General features: G+C 42.9%; 1 protein-coding gene across 3 annotated transcripts in view; it reads right to left on the bottom strand.

The window, feature by feature from the left end:
* The window catches only part of DIAPH3 (diaphanous related formin 3), a 528,591-nt gene that overhangs the window by 490,919 nt on the left and 18,068 nt on the right, over positions 1-19,604 (bottom strand). Inside the window, exon 2 of one of the 3 annotated variants that reach the window (XM_043533700.1) lies at positions 16,234-16,266. The exons of 1 other annotated variant lie outside the window; for it this stretch is intronic. In XM_043533700.1, the coding sequence (XP_043389635.1) occupies positions 16,234-16,266 (33 nt within the window). Of the gene's footprint in view, positions 1-13,379; positions 13,386-16,233; positions 16,267-19,604 lie in introns of those variants that run through there. One more of the 3 variants, XM_043533707.1, reaches the window with a different exon arrangement.

Here is a 19,604-nt window from a genome sequence, read left to right on the forward strand (position 1 = left end):
ATTGAAGAAAAAGTTACTTTTTCATGATTAATTTCACCATGTGTCCTCCTGACATTTTTGTTTTACCTAATTACTTTTGGAATTTCTTTTATGGCATCTTTAGAGTTACATGAGTGATAAACTAAGGGGAATTCTATTCCAATTACCATTAGTGACAGTTGTGACAGCCAGCAGTTTTTACTGAGTTAGCAAACATCTTTCAATGGATTCTTATTTTACCTATTACAAAAAGATCTGCAACAAATACCTCTTATCGAAGAACATAAATAAATATTAGGTGCCGCTTATAAATCACCCAGTTTTGTTTATACCATACTTTTGCAGTGTAAGAGGTCTTTTCCCTAGATATCTATTTTCCCATAGACTTCAGACCAGCCATAATAAAGTAAAGCCCAATATTCAGACACATGAAATTCCTGAATACGGGTCACTCACAGATTAAAAATCAACATTCTGGTCTTCGAGTTCAAACATACCCTTTACTAATACCATGAAGGCTTTGGAAGAACAATTAATATCTGAATGACTTTAATGTACAAAAATTTAAAAAGAGGATTAAAAGGGTTAATATTAAACTAACCATTGCAAAAACTTATTGAAAAAGCTGGTTTTTTTTTAAATAGACTTCTTTGCTTCTTATGAAGGAAATTACAATTCATAATGGGCATGATTTTGGTGTTCTAGAACTCTTCCTAATAAGATGCTGACTTTTTTTATTCAATACTTAAAGTTACATTGATTTTTTTTTTTTTTTTATACACACTAATCACAATTTAAGCCTGTTATGATACTTCACAGTATTAAATGTTGCCATTCTAAAAATACTAAACTATTGTTTATGAAAGTGACTTGGTAAATTTCTTCTCTGTACTTACTGCATAAAAGATAGCATTCACTAAAACACAAGGAAGTCAATAGTAACATCTAGATGGTTTAGTTTTGTTAAGAATTGTTTCAAGAGTTTCTTTCCATTTCTTCTCCTCCTCCCTCAGCTCCACACCATACCAAAACACCTTACTTCCTTATGAAGTAATACCACCAGAATTTCCCACACTACCATACCAATTACTTCACTTAACCCTTCTTTTTCCACCTGCTAACCCCACAACTTGACAGGGCAAGGAACACTTATCAGTTTTGTGGTCTTCCCTATACTTGGCATTTCCAACACTTCAGATTGGACAGCACATAGGAGAAGTAGATGTAGAAGTGCAGAATCAGTTTGAACAATCCCATAAATCAGAAGTTTGTCTTAGTCACATGTCTGACAGCCTTCAAGACTGGACACACTGTCAAGGAGGATCAAAAATACAAGCAACTGGAAGTACTACTGCATAATTCAGACTTTTGCTGTCTGGTAAGCAACAGATATTAACCTAGCCAAATCAGCTAATCACCTTCCCTTAGTTTTTGTTACTGCAAGAACGCTGTTTTTAAAAGTATCTGAACTTCCTAAAGCCTTACTAAACCAAACCTTTGGTCCAAATATTTTGTACCATGTATACCTACATGAAAGCTTGAGTCATACATATTAGATAAGAAATATAGAAGTAATTGGCTCTAATATAAACAGACTATTATATGATAGGTCCCTTAGCCTTTATGTAGATTACAAAAGTATTGCTATTAAGTGTACTATTAAGAGCAAGTAGAATAACAAATGGAAGCTTGAAGTCTGTACCTGTTTTGTGTTTTCACAATTATGGAAAGACAACCCTGCCAATTGACATGGTCCCAGCTATTAGTATGTTGCAACAAAGTAACAGTTATTACAAATCAGACTTTAGGAATTCACATTTTACAGCAAGTATTTAAAATATGTATCCAATCAGGTACTACACATGGGGATGATATACAAAATTACTCCAATAAAAAAAAATACTAAGCTAAAAAACTCCATTTAACTGCAGTTCATATTAGAAAAAAGTAATTTTCAGCTTCACTGAGTTCCACCACATGAATTACAAATTCATCATCTCTTGATGACCTTGAGTATTGTACGTACACACACACACTGAAGGTCATCAGGTGATTAATCTTTGTATATGTGTACATATGCATTACAGAAAAAGAATGGTTTCTTGTCTTAACTGTAGTTTGAGAGGTTTTGTCTGCACAGATCCCACACTAGATGTGTGTGCACCTCATGCATGTGATATCCGATTCTTTTTAGCCATCAGCAACCGCTGGAAAGACAGAGTGCAGTGACCCAGTTGCCTCCCAGTTCCTTCACAATGGTAAAAGGACTCCACATTAGACTCCACTGACAAATTGTGCATTAGATTTAGAAGCTTGCACTACATCGGTCACCTCTGTACGCCTTCTGATCTCCTCATTCGGTATGTGATCATGGAGTGATATTTTACACATTCGCCTTTCCAGTGCTCTCTAGGTGACAGAGAATCTTTCTTCCTCCGCTTTTGTCACTGACCAGCATTCCGATCTGGATATCATTGCTAGCAGAACAGTGGAGTTAAACAATTTTTTCCTTTTCATCTCCACTAGAAACATCTTTATTTTGTTGAAACTTGCCCACCCCACCTTTCTCCTCCTACTGCATTCATAAGAACATAAGTAGCAGCCATACTGGATCAGACCAAAGGGTCATCTAGCCCAGTATCCTGACTTCCGACAGTGGCTAGCACCAGGTGCCCCAGAGATAATGAACAGAACAGGTAATCATCAACTGATCCATCCCCTGTCGCCCATGCCTAGCTTCTGGCAAACAGAGGCTAAGGACACCATCCCTGCACATCCTGGCTAATAGCCATTAATGGACCTATCCTCCATGAACTTATCGAGTTCTTTTGTGAACCCTGTTATAGTCTTAGCCTGCACAACATCCTCTGGCAAAGAGTTCCACAGACTGTGCGTTGTGTGAAGAAATACTTCCTTTTGTTTGTTTTAAACCTGCTGCCTATTAATTTAATTTGGTGACCCCCTACTTCTTGAGTTATGAGAAGGAGTAAATAACACTTCCTTATTAACTTTCTCTACACCGGTCATGATTTTATAGACCTCTATTATATCCCCCCATTAAAGCCCCCCTTAGTCATCTCTTATCCAAGCTGAAAAGTCCCAGTCTTATTAATCTCTCCTCATATGGAAGCCGTTCCATACCCCTAATGACTTTTGTTGCCCTTTTCTGAACCTCTTCCAAGTCTAATATATCTGTTTTGAGATGGGGTGACCACATCTGCACGCAGTATTCGAGATGTGGGCGTACCATGGATTTATAGAGAGGCAATATGATGTTTTCTGTCTTATCTATCCCTTTCTGAATGATTCCCAATATTCTGCTCGCTTTTTTGACTGCTGCTGCACATTGACTGGACGTTTTCAGAGAACTATCCACAATGACTCCAAGATCTCTTTTTTTGAGCACTCACAGCTAATTTAGACTCCATCATTTTATAAGTAAAGTTGGGATTATGTTTTCCAATGTGCATTACTTGGCAATTATCAACACTGATTTTATTTTCTTTTGGAATTTCCAGCTCTGCTTGGTTTTTGGCAGTTCTCACTTACTCCTCTACACTCCTAGACCACTAAGTAGCGTCTTTCCTTACTGATTCATCCCTTCCTCCATTTTTTCCTAGGCTTTCTGCTTTCTCTTAATAACCTGTTTGAGATGCTTATTCGTCCAGTTTGATCTGCAACTCTTCCCTACAAATTTTTCCTCTTGCTTGGGATATACACTTCAAACAGTTTCTGCAGCTTTTACTTAAATAATTCCAAGCCTTTTCCACATTCAAACCTTAGAATTCTTCAGTCCAGTCCACTTCCCTAATTCCCCTAATTTTTTTAAGTTTCCCTTTTGAAATCAAAGACTCCTAGCTGCAGATTTATTTTTGTTTATCCTTCCAATTAGTTTGAACTGAAATTAACTCATGATAAACACCCTTGGCTCGATAGGAATGCAAAGGGTAAAACTCAAATGGTATTGACAGTCTTTTGCTATGAAAATCAGAGGCTTCCCATAGCATTTAAGGATGGAAATATGGAAGTATGCATCCTACAACTCAAGAGTCACAAAGTATAGACAGAGGATCACTTGGCTGATAAATATTTCTACATACAGATTTATAGTCAAAGGCCAGAAGGAATCATTAGGTCATCTACCCTGACCTCCTGTATATCACAGATCATAGAATTTTACCCAGGCACCCCTCTACTAAGTCCTGTAACTTGTTTTTGGTTAACACATCTTGTTACCGGATGGGTAAAACCTCACTGAAATTGATGGGCATAAAGGAAGGGTGGCTGTTAAGGCAGTAAAAACAGTTTCCTACTTCATGAAGTAGGAGACTCCACCTAAGAGAGAGGCAGATTCAAGGCCACTCAGGAATTTGAACTATTTGGGCAGAGAGGCTTTGCCAGCAATTGTAAATATTAAAATCTCTACCTTTTTAAAAATTCTACAGAAAATGGGTCAAAAACCCAAATATTTTGTATCTACAAATGTAGTGCTCTGTACCTAATCAAAATGAAAAGTTCTTTGTCCTTAGCTGAAGCATAGTGGGTGACCAAATGAAGGAATGTGTATCACTTTTACTCTAACATTGTTGACCTGTGGGAAATGTGTCCACCTGTCCTGAGAGAGACCCCTGGTGACTAACAAAGGATGTCTGTTACCACAGTTGTGTTGTAAAGAACAAGAGGGTGTGACAGATGAGGAGTATTTACAAACCAAGTATGTTCTGTGATTGATAAAGGATATTGGTTATCGCAGATGTTTCCTATGATTTATAAAATAATGACCCATTGAAAGATGCTTTTAACTCATTAAGAACTGAGTTCCACCACAGATGTTCTTAGTATTCACAACTGAGTTAGAAATCCCCTTAGCTTACCAAACATGTAAAATGAGATACCATAAAAGAAGTTCCATAATTAATTAGGAAAATTGAGATAAACAGAACACAGTGAGATCAATTGTGGAAAGTAGTTTCTCTTCCCCACAATCTCTTTGTCCCCACACCTTATGAAAAGGAAGTGTTTTGGAGATTTAAGTTGGACATGGACAAGCTGAGATCACTTTTCCAGTTACAGAAGTTTTGGTAAAGTGTGTTTTTTTCTGTATTCTAGTACAGTCTCGAGAGATCATGGGTATATGCCCCGAGAGATAAACAATTTACTCAGTTGGTTTTCTGGCAGATGCAAACATGGCTAAAGAGAACCACTTGAGAGCAGGCAGACCGTTGCGGCACAACACCCTATTGTCTGGTAAAATTACTCTTATTGAAGCGAGTTCAATGGCAATCAGAACTATGCAGTACAAACATTTAAATTAACATCAAATCATACCCGTTAAAAAGAAGTACTGCGTAGTTGGATTCTTTTTATTTACCTTCTTATCTTTAAGGCTTAACGGTTCACACAGGGAGGAGTGACACACACACACACCCCTACCCTTCCACACACAACAGGGAGAGGTCACACACACACACACACACACTCTCCCGTACACCTCTCTCACACAGGGTGGGTGACCGACCGACCCTCCATGCCTGGCTGGGCCTCTGGCACGGACCTGCCTCTGCTGGCACCGCATCTTCCAGAGGTGAAATGGGGGAAGGGGTGTGGGGTTTGAAAGGACTCAGGGTCACATGCGCCCACCCCCACCCAGATTTCTGCCAGGGTTTCACACTAGGGTGTGGCTAGCAGCAGCCTTTCAGCACTGTGCGGGAGGGAAGGGATGGGAGCTGCTTCCAGCCACAAGGGAGGAGTGGGGAGGGAAAGGGATGACCTGGCCCGTGTCTTTGCAGAGCTCATCTCTTCTCCCCTCACCCCACCCTCACGCCATGTGGCTGGAAGCAGCTTGTCCCTTCCTACCCACCTAATGTTGAAAGGCAGCTAACACCTCCAGTCTGCTGCTGGCCACGGACATACCCCAACTGCCTCCTGTCCTCCAGCTACAGCGTGAGCAGGAAGGGGTTAAGCCCTAAGGATGCATTGTGCACCAGGGCAAGGCAACCTGACTACAAGGGCTTCAGCGAACCTGCCAGAGAGGTGGCTCAGCTGGGGAGGGTCCCTAAGGGATAGAGCAGCCCTGTGCTCCCTGGGGGCAGGACCCAGGGCAGGGGCAAGGGTGGGTGAAGAGCATGTATAAATGTATAAAGGTACCTTACTCCATTTATTCTGACTAGAACAATGTGCTAGACCCCAATTTTTGAACTAGCCACTGGGGCCAAAAGATTTAGTATCTTCCAGAACAGTATCCAATCTTGACTTGAAGCCATGAAGAAATGGAGAATCTATCACTTCCCTTGGTAGTTTGTTCCAGTGGTTAATCCCCTCACTGTTACAAACATGTGCCTAATTCTCGGTTAAGTTAACCTGGCCTAAACCTCAACTGTTCACGTAACAGCCACAAAAAAATGCTATTTTATGAGGCAAGTTGCAAAGAAACTTTCTCCAGTTGTTCAAAGATGTGCCTTGTTAGGTTATTCAGCAACTGTTTGAAATCCTTTAAATTTGTGGATTAGTGATGAGTAAAACTTCCCTGAGAAGTGTGGATGTAACTAAATTGAACATACACATTCTCAAAACACACTCAGTACGGCAACTATCTGGCTTTCTGAAGTCTCTGTTGAAGACTAGAGGGTGCCTCTTGCCACTAGTTTGCTCTTTTCCACCAAGGCAGCGAATTCCTAGACTCAGTCCTGTGGAAGGCCCTCCTTGAACTTGCTGATGGAGTCCCACAGGTTGAAATTGTACCTGCCTACCAGGGCCTGATGGTTAGACACCTGAAACTGCAGGCTGGCTGTCGAATAAATTTTCCTGCCAAAAAGTCCAGCCTCTTTGCGTCTGTTTTTGGTGTGCCACTCGCCTGGCCCTTTCATTGACAGCAGACATGACCAGGGGTCCCACTGTAGGGTGAGTGACAGGTACTCAAACCACTTTGCGGGGACATAGTACTTCTCTTCTGCCTTCTTGGAGGTAGGCAGAATGGAAGAGGGGGTCTTCCACACAGACTTGGCAATTTTAAGGACCCGTGGGTGGACAGGAAACAACTCAGGCCGGAGTGAAAGAAGGTATGACCTTCAAGAGGTCATCAGACTCCTCCGCTAGCTCCTTGACCTCCAAGTTCAGGTTGGCAGCCACCCTTCTGAGCAGGGCCTGGTGCTCCTTGAAGTTATCTGGGGGGAGGGGGTCACGGAGGGCTGCTCATTTGTGAGGCTGGGTCCATCACCTGGCTTGGCATCTGCAGTGTGTGTCGGCCTACTTGCTCTTTGGCTACCAGAACATCGGGCACAGATGACCCTACTAGGAGCTGGGACCCCCTGCTTGTCCCAGCAGTCAGAGTGCTGGGGGGCCTCCATCAACTTCAACAGCTTATTAGACACCGGCGTGGGGGAATGGTGCCGGATGGATTCCAAGGTGCCGGGCATGGAGTCCAATAGAGAAGGCTCTGAGGTAGGACAAAGCACAGCGTCCATGAGGAGAGCCCTCAGGCAGATATCCTGCTTCTTCTGAGTTGGAGGGAAAATGTTTTTGCAGATCCTGCACATATCATTTCTGTGGGACTCCCCAAGACACTCTAAACAGCTCTCATGAGGGTCATTAATAGGCATTAGCTGGCTGCATGATCAACATGGCATAAAGCCTGGGGAACGGGGCATGCCCCACTCCGAGGCAAAGTCCCAGCCGGTAGTAAACTACTACTTTAACCGTTAATTTAAATGTCTACGGGCTTGTCTACAATGGCAATTTACAGCGCTGCAACTTGCTGCGCTCAGGGGTGTGTGTTTTCACACCCCTGAGCGAGAAAGTTACAGCACTGTAAAGTGCCAGTGTAGACAGTGCACGCTCCCCGTGCTGGTAGCTACGCCCCTCGTAGAGGTGATCTTTTTAGAATGCTGGGAGAGTTCTCTCCCAGGGCTGCGCCGTGACCACACAAGGCACATTAAAGCGCTGCCGCGGCAGCACTTTAGCCTTGCCAATGTAGACTAGCTCTAATTAAGTAACTATCAACTAACAACAAAGAAAACAGAACAATGGACTGTCATAACCACTAACACTCTTGTGAAGCACAGCCAGGCACTCCGACCAACACATGAGTGTGGCACTCAAGGGGGTGCTACAGCCAACACTACGGATACCGCTATGGCAAAAATCTCCGACAACTGTGCACATGGGCTCGCACACACCTAGAATGGAATCGACAGGAGCAAGCACTCGAAGAACTGTGGAGCATAAGATCAAGTGCAGCCATTTCCAGAATATATATATATAGTATCTTACATCCTGAACCTTGCTTCCTTAATAGAAGGAACTGTCAATCCTCATTTGCTGTCTTTCCAGGGACCACAAAGAACCCAGAGAAAATTCCTGAATGATGTTCTGAGCAGTTTTAGTCCCAGGCCCACCACATGAACTTTTATTATTTTTAAATATAAGTTTGCCAGCACTAGAAAAGAGGAAGTCTCTTAAAATTCTGTAAGGGTACACTTTTCGTATGACATTTGTTGGAGTGGAAGCAATTTGAGATAGAACATATTTAGCTTCCCCACTAAACGGGCAGGCTTACAGTATCTTGCGTCAGATATCTATATTGGCATCTGCTCTGCAAAGTTGCAGAAACATTTCCCCATCATTATAGTTGGTGGACAAGCTGGCTGGAAAGACTGCTTGTTAAATATATTCTGAGAAATTCTGGAAGCGTCTCTAGTTCCTTACAAGGATGTTTTTCATTCCACAGAGAAGAAATTTGTTTAGTTCAGATGAATCTTTGAGAGTCTTCTAAGGGATGACCCAGTTAACTTAATCCTATTGAAAGCATCTTGAAAGTAACCTCCTTATGCAAACCTTTTTAGATGGCATAAGTGCTGGTAACTGATCTGGACCAAAAAAGGCAGCTTTAGCCAGTTACACAAGACACTCATTTGTAGCCAATTTGTGGGAGACACTTCTGGAACTATAATGCAGCAGTAAAAATGAGCAAAATTAATTTAGCAGATTCCCTCTTTTATCTGAGGTTTCCTTCCATTTAGAATTTAATGAACTAGCTTATATGTGAGCCTCTTCTCCTAAATGGAAATATTGAAGTTAAGATCTAAATTTCTGCTTCAAGAGGATTAAGGAATTTGGTAGAATCCCCTAGCTTTACTGACCTCAAAGAGGAAAGAACAGAAAAGGAATAAACATTTTCAAGGTCCCTATTAACTAGCATACAGCTGAAATAGTACCACCTCAGGACGCAGCAAAATAAGTTATTCTGAAAATCAATTGCCTCCACAGCTGCTAGCTACTGACCAGTATCATAGACACCATGAAGCAACAAAAAAGTCCTCCTCCAAAGATTTAGGAAGCTGAGCAAGAATATTGGCTGGGAACATAGCATTGTTCTGATTGCAGCAGGTGCCTATTATTCACACAGTGTATGTGACTTAAAAAGTTAAGCCACACTTGAGACATGTCTTCCTTATTACTAACCTTTTAAATAAAAAATTACAACCATTGGATTGATCAACTCAGAAAAGCAGACTGGGTGATCAACTGCTGGGCCACTCTACTTTGTTCTGTGGAGAACCACCAAGTGGAAGGATAGACTGGGCTCCTGTAGCAAGTGCATCCGAAAGATTCAGTAGTACGAGATTTTCAGGCTGATATCCTGCCTGATTCCAGAAAACTTGATCAATTTACCAAAACTGGCGGGGTGGAAGTATGTTCTAAACTACTCTGATAGGCGAGGAACACAAATAAAGCATGGTAGAGTGACTAACTGGGTTAGGACAAACTTAGGAAGCTGGTAGGCATCGCAGATTTAGCACGTTATAGATTATCCTAGGGAGGATGTTTCATGTTCCAGTTGCCAAAATTCCAATTTCAGGTTTCCAGCAGTGTGTGAGCACATTTATATTTTTAAGCTCCAAAAACTAAAGACGCCAAACACCAGGAATTAATTCAGAAAAGCTCTATGTCCTGTGTTATGTATGAGATCAGACTAAAAGACCACAATGATACCTTATGGCCTTAAAAACAAAAACAAAACTAGCAGCTGCAGGCTGACGATACCTTAAACCACTGGATTACTGTTTATGAGAAGCAAAATCAGCAACTGGACACTAGACAACACCCCTCCTAACAGGTCATTTAGTTTCTATCAGTGAACACAAACATTTAAGCAAGCACATGCTCACTAGTATATTAACTTGAGTCCCTGACCCAAGAAGCTTACAAGTCACATACAGAATCATTCCAGACAAAATGCATAAGGTGCCAAAAGTGTTGACTGACTCCCAGGTATGGGGCTGGAAAGCAGTTTTCCACCAGATTAAATTGGCAGGGAGCTTGAGATTTTTTGCCTTCCTTTGCAGCATGGAGTGTGAATTCCCTACTGGGATAAAATGGGCATCTCACACTTAATTCCCTGCCAAAGCTAAGATCACAAGCAGTGATGGTACCTTGATCTCTCCTGTTCTCTGCCGGGCCACAAGACAGTTTAGTCTCCTCAGGAATTAAATGCTTTAGTCTAATCAAAGTTATTGGGTTCAGTGAGGTATCTGGGTTAAAATTAATGGCTTGTGATATTCTGGATGTCAGACCAGATGACAATGTTCACTTCTGGCCTTGAATTCTTGTTGTCCTTCATGACAACAGATGATGCTGACAATTGTATTATCTCTTAAACTATATGAAACTAAGGCCTGGCCTATACTACAGATATAGGTTGCATTAAGTCGACCTAATAACTTATGTGTCTACTCTACCAGGTCCCTTCCACCAACTTAAGTGGCATGTAGAGTCGACTTCTGTACTCCACCTCTGCAAGAGGTGTAGAGCTTAATTCGACATCCATGGGCTGATATGGGGATAGTGTAGATGTTATATTGTGTAATTTGTATTACTTGGCCTCCAGCAGGTGTCCCACAATACTCTGCTGTAACCACTCTGACGAGCGCTTTCAACTCTGCTGCACAGCAGCCATGCACACAGGAAATGGCCCCTCCCCTGGTAAAGCCCCAGGAACTTTTGGATTTTCATTTCCAGTTTGATCAGCATGGAGAGCCCACTAGCACAGCAGATCATGGAGACACAATGCCCAAATGCACTCCAGCATGGAGTATACAGGAGATGATGGATCTTATTGCTGTGTGGGGAGAAGAGTCTGTGCAGGCACAGCTGTGCTCCATCGGAAGAAACGCTGACATCTATGCAAAGATTGCGCAGGGCCTGAAGAGAGGAGCTACACCCGGGACATGCAGCAGTGCCGCATGAAAATATAAACTTTGGCAAGCGTACCAGAAGACAAGGGCGGCGAACAGTTGTTCTGGTTCTGCCCCAGAGACATACCACTTTTACAAAGAACTGCATGCAATTCTCGGCAGTGACTCCACCACTACCCCAAAACACAGTGTGGATACCACTCAGGAGTCTGAGTCCCAGGCCACCTCAGAGAACAAGGACAACACTGGATGAGGAAGAGGAGGAGGAGGAGAATGGGTGACAGAAGAGAGGTGGATCCATTCTCTCCAACAGCCAAGATCTGTTCTTAACCCTGGAGCCCATCCCTTCACAGGACCAAGTGGTGGCCCAGCGTGATGCCGGGGAAGGCACCTCTGGTGAGTATACATATCCAATCGAACTGTAGAGGGTAAATTCCATTATATTATAGGTTTAATCTGAAAAAAAGAATGATGTGCACTGGGTATCTGCTTGCCAGTGGATGCTCCACCTATGCTGTGGGTGCTCCCCGAAAAGACTGCTTATGTGCATAGGGATGGCATGGGAATCCTCTATTGAGATCTCTAGGAAACTTTCATAGAGGTATTCTGCAATCCTTTGCAGAAGGTTTCTGGGGAGGGCTGCCTTATTTCTTCCACCGCAGTAGGACACTTTCCCAGACCACTCCAGTATTAATTCTGCTGGCAACACTGCAGTACACAGCATAGCACCATAAGGATCATGTCTGTACTCAGACGCTTGAAGCATCTCCTCCCTTGCCACCTCTGTTACCGTCAGGACACTGATATCACATGGGGTCACGTAAGGGAAATGGGGGAAGTTTTAAGTGCAAGTACATGAATCACCAACAGAACAAATAATTCACCCCCCTTGGGTGAAATCCAGGTCCCACGACAATGCTTTCCCTAATGTGCTATGGCTATTGTTGACAAGGATCACTGTGTATTACAAGCAGCATTAAGAAAAAGCAGGGAGAACTTCCTGTGTCTCTTCTCCCTGCCCTCTCCCAGGTTTAAAATAAAATTAAAAAAAAGTGGGAGATTTAACACACTGGTGCCTGTCCTCAAGTACTGTCCATGTTGCTAGGGGGAAGGGGATATTGCCCAACTGTGCTCCTCCCAACTGTTTTACAACAGTAGCAGCACAAGACCTGTCACCCATGCCTTGTAGCCATACTAATCATGGCTGGAGCAGCAAACCAACTCATGGAATAGCTAGGGATTCTGAGTATATTGTCGCTTACAGTGAAGTGTATTAAGGGGTGTTTTTTGTTTTGTTGTGCTTTTTTAAATTAGCCTTGCACCAGAAACAATATATGCACTGACTATGGTTACCTTGTGCTTTGTATGCCTTACATTTGAAAGCTTGTCCTTCAGTGAATCCTGCACACCGGGAGAAAGACTTGCCCGTATTAGAAAGTAGAAAAAGATGACTCGGGATGACATGTTCACTGAGATAATCGACACCTCTGGGACAGCCAAGGATGAACTCCTAACATTATTAGTTTCTTGGGAAGAGAAACTCTCCGTGGACAGCAGGAGAGCATCCCAGAAGCAGGAGTGTGCCATGCAGGATGAAATGCTGCAGATTATGAAGGGTCAGACATGTTAGGGCATCTGGTTAAGCTTCAAGAAAGGCAACTCAATGCTAGACTCCTTGCAGCCAAGAAAACAGATCAAGAAAAATATGCTCTTTATTTATTCAACACATGGTGCTTGTTTAGGGGCAGGGGGAGATTTTTCAAGGAAAAAAGGAATGGAAGGGGTTGGTTTGGGAAGGAACAACGCAGATAAGCGTCACACATTACTGTGACTCATTGCTGAAATGCGTTTTCAAAGCCTCAGAGATGCACAGCTGACTCTTATTACCCTGCTGTCTGGCTGCTTAAAATCAGCTGCCAAGCAATTGGCCTCAATCCCCTACCCTGGCGAAAAAACTTCTCCCTTAGTTTCACAGGTATTGTACAGCACACAGAAGGCAGCAATAACTATGGGGATATTGCTTTCTCTGAGGTCTAACCTACTAAGCAAACAGCGCCAGCGACCTTTTAATCATCCAAAGGCACATTCCACCACCATTCTGCACTTGCTCCTCCTATTGTTGAACCGCTCCTTACTGCTGTCCAGTCGGCCGGTGTATGGCTTCATGAGCCATGGGAGCAAAGGATAGGCTGGGTCCCCCAGGATCACAATTGGGGTTTCAACATCAATAGTTTTTTGTGGTCTGGAAAGAAAGTTCCTGCTTTCAGCTTTCTGAACAGACCTGCATTCCTGAAGATGCGCACATCACACGTCTTTCCTGACCATCCAACACTGATGTCAGTGAAACGCCCCGTGATCCACCAGCTCTTGCAACACCATTGAAAAGTCTCTCTTTCAGCTTATGTACTCTTTGGCCAGGTGGTCTGGTGCCAAAATAGGGATATGCATGCCATCTATTGCCCCAGTACAGTCAGGGAATCCCATCACAGCAAAACCATCCACTGTCCTGCACATTTCCCAGAGTCACTACCCTTCTTAGCAGAAGTCGATTAATGCCCCTGAAAACTTGGATCACAAGTTCCACAGTGCATTTACCAACTCTGAATTGATTCCCCACTGACCAGTAACAGTCTGGCATTGCAAACTTCCATGGAGTAATTGCCACTCGCTTCTCCACCGTCAAAGCAACTCTCGTTTTAGTACTGCTGCACTTCTGGGCTGGGGAAAGCTCTGCGACAAAAAGTTCCTGGAAAGTGTCTTTCACATTTGAAAATTCTGCAGCTACTGTTAGTCATCCCATAGCTGTACAACCATGGGATCCCAGTAGGTGCTTGTTTCCCTGGACCAGAAACAGCACTCAACCGTGTTCACCTGATGTGCGACTGCCACCAGGAACTGCAAACCGTTTTGCTCTAAGGCTTGCAGCAGGGCTCCTTGTGTGACACTGCAATGTTCCACGTGGCAGCTCCTGTCTCAGCTTCAGAAATACTGCAGATTAAGGGATGAGGTGTTTGTAATGTTAACAAAAGTGCACACAGTGGAGCACGGTCCATGTTGCTCGGGCTATGATGTATGAGCAGCGAAGCCAGGCTTTCAAAAAAAGGTGCAAAAAACCTTGTTTAGTTTGCTGTAGAGATATGGGAAGGGAGGCAGGAAAGTGCATCATGGGAGACAGAACTCATTACCACCCACGACAACGTTTTGGTCCCACAAGGCATTGCAAACCCTACCCAAAATCCCATTAAACTAGTTGCACTGTGGGATAGCTATGCACAGTGCACTGCTCTGTGCATCGATGTAAGCGCTGCTAGCGAGGACACACTTCACCAAGACAATAAGTGTGTTGTGCACATACAAGATTGACTTAATTCCAAGGCTCAGTGTCAACTTACACAAAATGGACCATGTCTACACTAGAAAGTGAAGTCTAAGATGTGTAAACTTACTGTTCTCATTTTTAAAAAAGCAAGTCTGTTCTAACCATAAAAGATGACACTGATGTTCATTGTTTGAGAATGAACTGCAGTATCTTGAATGACAAAAGATTTTCTATCTCATAACTATGAGAAGTCTTCACAAAGTATTTCATGTTACGACTCTATTTAGACACACAAACCAACAAGTTTAATGACAAAGGCTAAGCTAGTTTCAGAACATAAATTATATCGTATACTGTTTTGAAGGAGGTAGGAAAAGGTGTTCACCACACATTTGCCCTGAAAGGGTTACTGAAGACAAAGAAGAGGGCTAATTAACCCAACAGGCCATAGGTGAGAGGTATCCGGTGACTAAGTAATCCCCTGACTGAGGGATGGAGCCCAGCTGAGAAGGAATGAGCTGGGTTGGGCTATAAAGGCAGGAAATTGGTAGCAGAAAGGGGCTGCTGGGCAAGTCTGTAGTCACTCCCTGGGAGAAGGGAGGTAGGACAGGATTCATGGGAAGGCCCTAAGGTCTAAGAGGGAACAGACCTTGACTGCTGGCTAGAGGGTCCCTGATCCGAAACCTGGAGTAGAGGGCAGGCCTGGGTTCCCCAACCAGCCACTGAGGGATTACGAGACAGTGAATAGGAGGCTGCCTGAGCTTGTTTGTGGAAAACACTTTCCAATCCCAGCAGGTGAAACCTGGCCAGAGGAAGAGTCATGAAGAGGCAGCAACAGCAGCTTGCAGAGCGAGAGGTGCTGCAGACCTACATAGAGAGGTGGAGGGATGACATGCAACCACGGGAACAGGTGTCAACCTTGCAAGCTATTCCCCAGAACTAGTAGGAGGGACACCATCTTAGCGGTGAGTGGAGCACTCCATCACAGGGGTTTTATAAAAAAAAAAAAAAAAAGCACAAGCTAGTATTAAACACTATTTTAGCAAGCCATGCAGCCACAGCAGATTAACCCAATTTTTGCATGCCTTAAACGTGATTACAACACTCATTATGTGGTTTGCCTTCAACAGTTATACCAGTTGCCCTATGATGAAGCAGCAACTGGTACAAAGTACAGCCATTTCAAAAATGAATGACCAATACTGACATTTTTACTGGATGCATCTAGACCAGTGTTTCCCAAACTTGGGACGCCGCTTGTGCAGGGAAAGCCCCTGGCGGGCCGGGCCGCTTTGTTTACCTGCCGCACTGCAGGGAAAGCCCCTGTCGCTGTGCCCGGCCAATGGGGAAGCGGTGGCAGGAAGCGGTGGCCAGCACATCCCTCGGCCCGGGCCACTTCCCGCAGCCCCCATTGGCCGGGCACAGCAAACCGCGGCCAGTGGGAGCCACGATCGGCCAAACCTGAGGACGCGGCAGGTAAACAAAGCGGCCCGGCCCGCCAGGGGCTTTCCCTGAAGAAGCGGTGTCCCAAGTTTGGGCAACACTGATCCAGACGTATCATAGACCAGTAACCTACTTTTCCAATTTAGCCAGATTTTATCAGTTATATTTTAGCATTTCATTCAAACTGGCAGTATAAAAAACTTTTTAATGCAGACACTATCTAGCAGAGAAGCCAAGCTAATGTGGAAGATATTGGGTTAGTCACCGAGCACAGGAGAAGCAAAAAACTTTTAGTCTTACCATATCATCTGTCAGTGTCTTGATATTTAAATGCTGTAAATTAAGGGGGAAAAAACAAACAGTCATGTCACTACCTTACTTTGTAACAGCTGTTTTACTTTAAGAGGATTTTAAAAATCTACAAAAACAGCAAAAGTTCAATGTGATTGAATCTTTAAGGCTATTTTAATAAACTAATCTGAAATTACTAACTCACAAGAAATTGCCTTAGAAGTTAGTACTACTTCTATGGGTTTGGGGGGCGGGGGGGAGTTGATTTTATTGGGGCGGGGGGGGGTTCTTGGTGTCACTGCTTACTTACAATTGACAGCAAATCATTTGAGAGACAACTATTTACATTTCCCAATGTGTAACAAAATTGTATAGTTACTGGACTCTTACTTGACTGACTGGAAAATAAGGCAATACCATGCAAGTACAGCCTAAAACAATTCAAATCTTACCTGTTGACCTGTGATATGTGAACCCCAGAACACTTCCCGCTAAATCAGGCAGGGGGGTAAACAATACAAAAGTGTCTTTTGGTTCTAAACTACGGCTGTCAACAGCAGCAAATGCATGCAATTAACCCAAAACAAATTAACTAGTTTAAAAAACAGTCACAATTCATCACAATTTAAAATTGCACTGTCAAACAATTAAATATTTTTTGGCCGTTATTCTACATTTTCAAATATATTGATTTAAATTACAACAGAATACGAAGTGTGCAATGCTTAATTGTATTATTTAACACAAATATTTGCGCTCTAAGAAAGATAAACAAAAGAAATAGTATTTTTCAATTCACCTCATACAAGTCCACTCAGTCCTACTTCTTTTTCAGCCAATCACTAAGACAAACAAACCTGTTTATATTTATAGGAAATAATGCTGCCCGGCTCTTATTTATAATGTCATCTGAAAGTGAGAACAGGCATTCACATGGCACTGTTGTAGCCGTTGTTGCAGCCACTGTTGCAAGATATTTACGAGCCAGGTGTGCTAAACATTCATATGCCTCTTCATGCTTCAACTTGGAGACTCAAGTTTTACACAATAAAGAGATAGCACTACAGTACTTGTATAAGGTGAATTGAAAAATAATATTTGTTTATTTTTTACATTGAAAATATTTGTCAAATAAAGTGATCACTCTATACTTGGTATTCTGTGTTATAACTGAAATCAGTATATTTGAAAATGCAGAAAAACATCCAAAAATATTTATAATTTAATTTGGCATTCTATTAAGTGCCATTAAAACTGTAATTGTCTCTTTTTTTAATCTCACAATTGTGATTTTTTTAATCTTTGACAGCCCTATTCTAAACCATAGTTGAGAAATTCTCAGATTGAAAGGAAAGGTGTTAGCTGCTTAATATATCATCTCTACTTGCTGAGGTCTCTTGTCCTTTAGGGCAGTTTGGGAGGATGTCTGTACTAGTGTTTTCCCAAGATGTGACAACATTTAACAGCTAAGAAAATAAAATGTTACCCCATAATACGGCTGCCACCAAACACACAAGGGGTCTAACCAAGCAATGACCTAAATGCAGGGGTGTAAGAGAAGGAATATTTATGGGGAAAATATTAAGTGTTCAGCATTGTCTTTACTCTGCTTTCACTGAAATCAACAAAAGTTCTATCACAGGACTTCAATGGGAGAAAAGTTCCCAATGATCAACAGCCAATGATCAACATTTATGAAAATCTCTAAGTAAACTTACAGTGGGATGATAGCAAATATTGAGGATGAAATGAGGACAACTGGGTACAATAAGGTCTGAGATTCAGAAATAAGAGCTTCAGACATACCTGACAATATTGCCCTGAGTTTCCATTTTCTACTGGAGCCTAGCTAACTGCTCAAACTGCTGAGCAAGTTTCTGCACCTCTGCCCAACTTTCTCCACCTCTCATCATTAAAGTTTTTTCCCTTATTCTTACAAATCTTGTGCAAAAGGCAGCATGGAGTTCTAATCTTGGGCACATTTTTTTCCCCTGTAGACTCTAACCTATTCCACAGACAGTTCCGCCTTCCTTGCAAAGCGACCACACGCACAATCTAACTACTACTGCCTTAGCTGTTGCAGAATCACAGTCAACAGTTCCTTTCTTCTGTCCAAGCAGCCTGTGAACAGCTTCATTATCCAGGAAAGCAGAGACTAAGCTTGGTCTCCCAAATAACCAGAGCAATATCCACACCATTAGTGTCCATAATGATCCTGAAAGCAAACTGTCCTTTATCCATTAAACAGAACCAAGTGCTGATCCTAGCAGACTCCTAACATGGATTCTTCCAAACTATCCTGCATTTATGTTTGTAAACCTTCCACGTGGTCAGCCAGCCCGCCCTCAGAGCATCTTGGAGAACTACCCCTTTGTTTATAAATTGTGAGACTAGACAGGAGGCAGGGAAGGGAGGAGATTAGGTACATAGGGGTCCCTTCATTTGTCCCAATGCCATATGGGAACTCCATGCCTGCAAAGTCACCAATATCATCCTAAACATTACCAACCTTTATATCCCCATGCATGAGTACTTTTACCATGCCTTCACAAACCTGCACAATCATGGCCCCAAAAGTCAACCTCACCAAATCGGTTGGCTACAGACCCGTAGCATTTGATGGTGGCGAGCTTCCAGACAGCAATGGCAACTCACTTATCCATTGAAATGGGGCACCACATGTTGGTAGGCTGCTGCAGGCTAGTTCTCAAGAAAGGTTGCCTTCCCCATCCTGAAATTCTCTCTCCACTACTGGTCAAGTCTGCTAAATGATCCTTTTCCACCAATCAATGCTAGTTTACCAAGCCCAGAAACAGTGCTGCACAATCTGGAATTGCTCCAGGAACTGTGACACTAGTATCAGTTGCTATGCATCTGCCTCTTTTCCCTTGTCCTTCTCCTGCTTCCTCCACCACTGTTGAAGCTGTTGGAGAAACTGCAGCTGATAGTATATCATCTGGTTGGTGGTGTGTCAGGCAAAATCCAAAACCAATTTTCTCTCGTTTTGAGCACTGAAATACAGCCCAAGCAGACTCGGCATATTCACGGTTGCCAACATAGTGGTGCGGAGCATTGTTGGATCCATGCTGGCAAGCTGCTATTTGAAAGTGGCACGTGGAAACAGTGCAAACATGGGATTTTTTAAAAAGTTGGCGTCCGCTATGCATCCACAATGCAGAGCAAAAAAAAAATTCCAAAATGCACACTGTTCAGTAGCAAAGCAAAGGACCAACTGATGCCACATGCTTAGTATGTGGAAAGTTGCCACTGTGTACACACAAGGATGCATACTGAAAGAAGGTATAGCCTCCCACATGCTCAGTATTAGTACAGCTTACATCAGGGATTGGCAACCTTTGGGACGCAGCCCATCAGGGAAA

This window comes from Chelonia mydas, chromosome 1 (assembly GCF_015237465.2).
Source record: "Chelonia mydas isolate rCheMyd1 chromosome 1, rCheMyd1.pri.v2, whole genome shotgun sequence".
Classification (NCBI taxonomy): domain Eukaryota; kingdom Metazoa; phylum Chordata; order Testudines; family Cheloniidae; genus Chelonia; species Chelonia mydas.